Source organism: Alosa alosa, chromosome 6, assembly GCF_017589495.1.
Source record: "Alosa alosa isolate M-15738 ecotype Scorff River chromosome 6, AALO_Geno_1.1, whole genome shotgun sequence".
In the NCBI taxonomy this organism is placed as follows: Eukaryota; Metazoa; Chordata; class Actinopteri; order Clupeiformes; family Clupeidae; genus Alosa; species Alosa alosa.
In genome coordinates this window covers 20,466,413-20,473,719 of record NC_063194.1, presented here as the reverse complement: position 1 = coordinate 20,473,719, position 7,307 = coordinate 20,466,413, and the positions used below count along the sequence as shown (strand labels likewise).

General features: G+C 44.2%; 1 protein-coding gene across 2 annotated transcripts; it reads right to left on the bottom strand.

Annotated features, from left to right (window-relative positions):
* Window positions 1–896: 896 nt before the first annotated feature.
* Window positions 897–7,307, bottom strand: syt5a (synaptotagmin Va). 2 transcript variants are annotated; one of them, XM_048245797.1, is made up of 10 exons: window positions 7,204–7,307; window positions 4,609–4,773; window positions 4,190–4,204; window positions 3,740–3,912; window positions 3,539–3,625; window positions 3,220–3,387; window positions 2,745–2,912; window positions 2,501–2,618; window positions 2,136–2,269; window positions 897–2,004 (listed from the first exon to the last, which is right to left on the bottom strand). In XM_048245797.1, exons 2-10 carry the CDS (start codon window positions 4,763–4,765, stop codon window positions 1,795–1,797), a joined length of 1,230 nt encoding a protein of 409 aa, XP_048101754.1. In that variant the 5' UTR covers window positions 4,766–4,773; window positions 7,204–7,307; the 3' UTR covers window positions 897–1,794. The 2 variants fall into 2 exon arrangements, with proteins under 2 accessions (XP_048101754.1, XP_048101755.1); XM_048245798.1 differs by lacking the exon at window positions 4,190–4,204.

Below are 7,307 nucleotides of genomic sequence, written 5' to 3'. Positions count from 1 at the left end.
GGTGCAGATGTTGACACTGGGGAGATACATGCTTGTGAAACAGGTACATCTACTGAGGCTTCTAGATTATACGGCTCAGATGAAACGTAAAGCAAAAATGGCCACATATAGACAGACAGAGAGAAAGAGAGGGAGAGAGAGAGATATTGCTGCATCGTTAGATAGATAATACAGGGTTAGTTGCGTAAGAATACTACCCCCCTTCTCCCTGCAAATTGTTATGACGTCTCTCACTTTCTCTCCTACATCTATCCCATCTCTCATACTCTCACTAGTGTAAACTCTCTCCCTCACAGCAGGACCATGGACCCACAATTGTTTGTTTTTTTACCTGATTTTCTCTCAGTCTCTCTGTCTCTCTGTCCATCTTTTTTTCTTATCCTCTCTGACTAAACACGCATCTACCCCTCCATCGCTGTGTGTCCATCTGCTGTCTTCCTCTCTCTCCCTCTCTCCCCTCTATCTCTCCCCCCTCTCTCCCCTCCCTCTCTCTCTCCCTCTCTCCTATACTAATTCCCTACTCACATGTTTGGCAGAGGGCAGAGCTGTGTCTGGAACTATGAGAGACAGATTAACTCTTAGCATCAGCGCTGCTACCACTGTAACCTCACCAATCGCCTGGCAGCAGCCATGACAATGTAGAGTACTCTTCTATTGAGAGCAATTACTGTATGCTCCTCTACTGGGTATGATTTTTGTGTTGCAGATATTTATGTTGGAATTATAATGTGAGAAAAGTTTAGTGTTTGTATGGTAGCACTGACGATAAGAATGAAAAGGAAAATCACAACCAACAGCAACATTTCTAATTTTTGTTTTAAGGCTGGTCATCTCATTTCTCATTTCGTCTTATGTTTGCTCTGATCTCTTGACTTTTAAACGGTTTTGATATCAGATCACTTTAACATAATGGAATCGTTTATTCCACTACAATATTTACAGTTGCAACAGTACATTCAGGGATGGTAGGCAAACCAGACAGTTCTTTCAGACAATGATGAACATACAAATACAAATATGCATACTACACATTACCATGCATGCATACATACATACACACATACTGCCAAAACACACACACACACACACACACACACTTACAACCACAACAACCGCACAAACACATAAATATAATTGACCAACACAAATAATCCAAAAGAGATATTAAAAGAAATATTCATTCTTAATGAAAACATGTCTAATGCTACGTCTCTCTGTGTTTTAGAATGGATAGTTCTGTTGGAGGGCTGAGGGCACACGCATTATACAAACAGCAGGGAGGGATACAAGAAAGGGCAGAGAGACTTTTCCAGATGCAGGTTGCTCCAAGGCAAACCATAAGCTACTGTAATGACACATTCTCCTCTCTATATGCAGAAGCAGTGCTTAAGGGATAAAGATCTGGGTGTGAGGTGTCTGCAGGTGTCTTGCAACTAGGTTAGACAACTGACTAGAGTGGGTACAGTATACACACATTATGTGCATGTATATGATGTGTGCAAAAGAAGGGAGTTGATTTTGGAATTCTGGACTACATCCTGGTGTGCTTTGTCATGTTGGCTGCTGTTGTTTGAGCAGTGTGCGTTTAACAAATGGTAGTTTGGTGTTGAGCTTTGCGTTGAGGGTTAGAACTTCAAAGTCAGGATAGGAAGATATGTTTTGGGGGTTGCGTCTGCATCCTCATCAGATGTGCTTTGACCTGGCATTTGGCAGATGGGGCCAAGATTAGAATTAGAACTACCATTGATGCTCAGGGTAAATTGTAGTGTCGGCGGCTGTGTTTGGGGCCAGCGTTTAGCGGACGGGAAGCTTGAGGGCGGCGTCCACTTCCTCCTCAGGCTGCAGTGTGTGCCACTGAGCCACAGGACGCCTGGGGTTGGCCAGCATGTCTGACCAGTGGCGGAGACCAACGCCGGTGGCGCCGTAACCAATCCAGCACTTCCCGATGGCGTCATTGCTGCCCAGCTTGTCGTAGTCATAAACGGTGATGATCACCTGGAGTTTCTGTGTGATTGAGGAGAGGAGAGTGAGAGAGTCACTTGGGAGTGTGTCACCATTAGAGGCACAGAAGAGATCTATAGCTACCTATCATCAGAACATCACTGCTGTATCAACGCTAATATGTTGGACAGTACCTGTATTTGGGCAAATGGGATTTCAAAGCTGAAACTTTCATTGAAGTATGGGTTTAAGGTCTTCTCTTTCACAGTGGTCTTCTTCTTCTTAACACGTTTGCCATTGTGCTGCAGCACGAGTTTCACAAACGGATCTGTGAAAAAAGATAGGGAAATGGATGAGGCCTGATTTGTTTGACACAAGCAGCCATTCTAACCAACCTATAACCCACAATGTAACCTTGAGCGTTATTATTGAGTCTTTAAGGATTGTAATTGGCAGAATGTGTATTTCAGTGAGTGAGTCTACCATTATGTAACAGCCAGAATGGCTGTCACATGACACATCAGACTGCTGAGAGTGTTGTGTGAGAGGACGTGGGTACCTGACAAGCCACCAACGTCCATCTTCTTCAGGTTCTTGGCTTCCATCACACAGACAGTCAGTTTACCAGATGTAGGCACATAACGCAGTGAGATACAGATGTCCCCCAGCTTCTCTTCCTATCACAAAAAAAAACCAGAAAGTAATGTATTAATACTATCACATGAACCATAAACAAACATGCATGGAAATATTAAATAAATACTAAATATGAAGGTTTGGATGCTTCTGAGCAGATTTTCTACCTCTTCTTTCTCTCCTCCATCCAAATCCCTCCACTCGTGGATTGGCTGACCCAGGTCAATGCTGTTCATGGCGATTTTAATCTCTCCAATCACATCATGCTTGCCAAAGCGGTCAAAGTCAAAGACCGCCAGCACCAGGGTCTGACCGGCCAGGTCATTAAAGGGGATCTGTGAGAACCACAATATGACTTTAGACATTTCATGAGAAATACATTCTCTGGAAACAACTACAGCAACAACAACAAAACAACAACAACAACAAGAGCAGCAATAGAGGGCTGACTTAGTGGAGTGAGGTAGAGATTGGAAATCATGATAACCTGGGAGGTGGTGAAATGTTAAGAGGTAGGCAGAGGAGAAAACACAAGGGTGAAGAGAGTGAGTGGATAGGAGAGACTGGGCAGAGAAGTGAAGAAGAGAAGGTCTAACAACAAGTGAATTAAAGAGAGAAGGCGAAAGAGGTAACAACACAGACCTTGAATTTGAAGGTCTCGTTGAACACAGGGCTCAGGTTCTTGCGTTGTACTTTGGTTTCAAACTTCTTCTTCTTGTCTGGGAGCATGTAGACTTTGACATAGGGGTCTGAGGTGCCACCCATGTCCATGGCAGGCAGGTTCTCTGCCTGCAGGATGCCCACAACGAGCTGCCCACAGAAAACAGACAGAAGTCAATCAGTCCACTGGACACATGGAGCCACCATATCCAGAATCCAGATCCACTTTTTCTCCCCAATGGAGACTTCCACGAAAATCCACCACAGGCACACATCTTAACACACATGTTCCCGTACGTACCTCGTTGTCATTGAAGTTGTAGTCCAGCGAATACTCAAGTTTGCCATAGAACTCCTTCTCCCCCTCCTCTCCCTCTTTCTTCTCCTCCTGAAGAACAGATTTTTAAACCACATCATACAGTTATTATCTCCCCCCCCCCCCTTCTCTCTAGTTCTTAGATTCAGCATGGCTTTCTGTCTGCATTTTCTAGCCCCCCCTTACCTCCCCTTCGCCTTCATTCTCTTTCTTCACCCGTCTGCGTCCACCACCCTTTCTCTCTCGGACTTTCTTCCCTTTCTTTTTCCCTCCCAAACACTTCTTATAGACGCAAAAGGCGCAGCAGCCCACCAGGGCCAGCACCACCACCACTATGGCCCCGATGGCCCACATGGGCACTGAGAGAGAGAGAGAGAGAGAGAGAGAGAGAGAGAGAGAGAGAGAGAGAGACAGTGGGGTCAACAAACACGTGAAGTAGTCAGTAGTTTATGGACAGAGGGTTCCTTCAGCTCAAGTCTACAATTTGAAATGGCAGTCTACAGCTGAACATGACTAGAGAGTTGAGCACTAGTGGGGAGGGAAGGTGGTTGGAGGTATGAACAATCAAGTTGAATTTAATCTAATCTAATCTAATAAATGGGTGGACTTGGTGACAAAAATGAATGATCCACTTACAGTTGAGCTTATGGTCTGGTATGAGAGAACAGGTTGAGATGGAATGGGAGAGAGAAAATGTTCCATAGTGTTAAAGTTAGCATGTATGCGGTAAGGACTTTCTGTCACAACCTTAAAATCAACTGGGAAGACTGACTGAAAGGTACTGATGGAATAGTTGTCAGTGATTTAACATCCTGCAGAAATGCAATGAGGCATCTCAAGGTGTTTGTGACTATCAGGTCATAGAGCAGTGTGTTTATGGAAAAATAGTTTTTGTTGGGTTGTTTAGGGTATGTCTCACGGTATCCTATCTTGTAGTTGCCAATTGCCAGGCCTGCCTTGCTACTGTATGCAATGTGTGTGTATACATTTGTATGCATATGAGAGAAAACAACCCCAAACAACCCCAAACAAAGTGTGTGATGGGGTTTACTCACTAGGAAGGTGGTCCAGCTCATTGAAGAACTTGTTCTTCATGTTCAGGAAGTTGTGGCTGGATTTGTGGACAGGCGGCGGTGGGGGCGGAGGGGGCGGGGCTTCCTCCTCCGGTTCCGCCGCACGCCGCGCCCGCTGCTGCAGGCTGACCAGTCGCATCGTGGCAGCTGGGGGGAGCAGTTCACATAAGTAGCTTGTCTTTATATATCATCTCTAATTCAGATTAAATTAACACAATGTAGGAATTCCCTTTTTTATCAATGTTCCCATTTAGTGCTAAGGGGGTACCTAATTAATCTAAAATGGCAAAAGGATCATGGACCTGCATCAACAATATTGCATAGTGCCATTACCTTCAGGTAAAATAACTACATTGTGTTGCTTTAAGGTTACATTTCCCTTGTGAAAATGCAATTAAATGACTTTTGTAAACTATTGTAAGTACACAGAGGCAAACTAATCTGATGTTGTGAGGTTTCATTAATCGTCTCAGTAAATCCTTAGTTTCTCCACATTTCATCTCTGCTCTTTGCTCTAATACTCTCTTGGCCAACTGTTCGACTCCTCTAGTTACCTCCTTTGTGTGTCAGTGATGAAGTGATGTGTCAGTGTGTGTCAGAGATGAAGTGATGTGTCAGTGTGTGTCAGTGATGAAGTGATGTGTCAGTGATGAAGTGCTAAGAGATTCCAAGTTTGTCACTCACTAATCCGTATGTTAATAAAATAACCTATAAATACATGCACATACACACACACACATACACACACACACTCTCCACACTCAGTCCGCACTCTCATGCTCATATTGACAAATAACATCCAGTGTGACCTGCATCTCTCAACTGACATTGCATGTGGGTTCATACATGGCAAACCACACACAGGCATATATTTTTGGAATCTGTCCTGCTGCTTACAGACATGTAAAGACACACACACACACACACACACACACACACACACACACAGACAGCACAGCCCTGCACTCCCCAGTGGCATGTAATGAGATTAATTGGCAAAGGTAATCCACAGGCTTAAGTAAATCAGGGACGGTGAGTGTTCTGCTTCCCAGAGCTGTGCCCCTCCCTGGGCAAATGGATCTGTCAGCTGACCCTACTCCTGTTATTTTCCCCACTAAGTCCTCAGCCATGCGGAGGCGGTGGTGGTGTGTTGTGCCAAGTAAAAGGGTGTGTGATGCGTAGGTGGTGGAGGAGGGGGTGGGGGTGTCCCAGACGTGTAAGATTATGAGCGGGTTAACAGGCTTGGATTGTCAGAAGTCAAGGTTATATAGGGGAAGGCTGGACTGTAAGTGGTGGTGACCCCTGGTCAAGTTTGGACCATCTGCGTGATCCGGACCTTTGACCAAGATGGTGCACTTGAACCTACTTTTCACAAACTGAAATGGGCTGAGTGGTTTGTGCTTCAGAGAGCAAATGGACAGAACAGAATGGTCTTCTGGAAACCACTCTTTGCCTTCTCATCTAATGACAGGTCTTACCATGGATCATTAAAATATCACTGGGAGACTGGAGAAAGCAGGGAGGGATGGAATTTACCATAGTGTTAAAGCATAAAACGTAATGTTAAAATAATAATAATACAAAATAAAATAAAATAAAACTGGACTTGTTTTTCACTTTTAGACTGGAACATGTTGGCTAATGGTTAAGAGTTCAGTGTGAGGCACTATGGAGTAACCAGAGGGCTAATAGACAGTCCTCTCCTTCCCTCACGCATTTGGATGATATTGTATCAAGCCATAGGGGTGGGTGTTACTGGCGTGACCGTTGACAGCCGATGTCTGTGAATGGCTGAGGGGCTTATCTTCCTCGAGCACGGCCTAGAAGGTCAACTGCTTGCCCTCAGCAGACAAATAGCCAACAGTTCAAATGGCACAATCGTACACAAATGCTGTTTAGCAAGGGTTCTGTAAGTTCTGAAACTAAAAACAGAACGTGTTCATTAACACGTTTTAATAAAGGTGACAGTAAGAGCGGGGCAGTTGTCTGTTTGGCTTGGACACGCATGAGCACCGGTCTCGCGTGTGCAGCTTTAAGCCGAGCCGTGCGCAATGACAGCAGGACGGATAGATTTAGTTCTCATCACGCTTTTTCCTACTCAACAGATGAAAACCGCAGAATCCAAGGATTAGTCAACTGTCATGACTCTAAAGCGCCGAACATGTCGCCTCAAAAAACATATAAATAACAAGTTAAAAGAGGGCTACTATAGCTCCATACATGGAATTCGCCATGAAATTCCCATGCGAAATATGATTACAACTTCTTTTCAAACATTTGCCCCGTTTCAAAGTTTACATCGTTGCCCACTACATTCCTGGCAAATAAATATATTTCCATGAACAGGCGACCAAATCCAAACATCAAGTTAACATACTACTGAAATTTAAAATGTGCCTTGTGATCGTTTAGTATATTCTCGAGGAACTCATGCTTTTATCTTTGAACAATCACTTCATTGCGCACTGATTTCACCACAACACAGGCAAGTCTGTATATAAACATAATTGACTAAATCAAGCTATTGTTTTTCTTCTTTCAATTCCATATCTGTAAAATAAGCACACTCGAACTTACCCGACAAAAACAGCCTCCCTCTCTTCACTTTTATGGATGCTCTGCAGACACCTTTAGGGGATGACTGTTGCGCACCATCCTTCTCTCTCCCTCCTCTCTCTTGC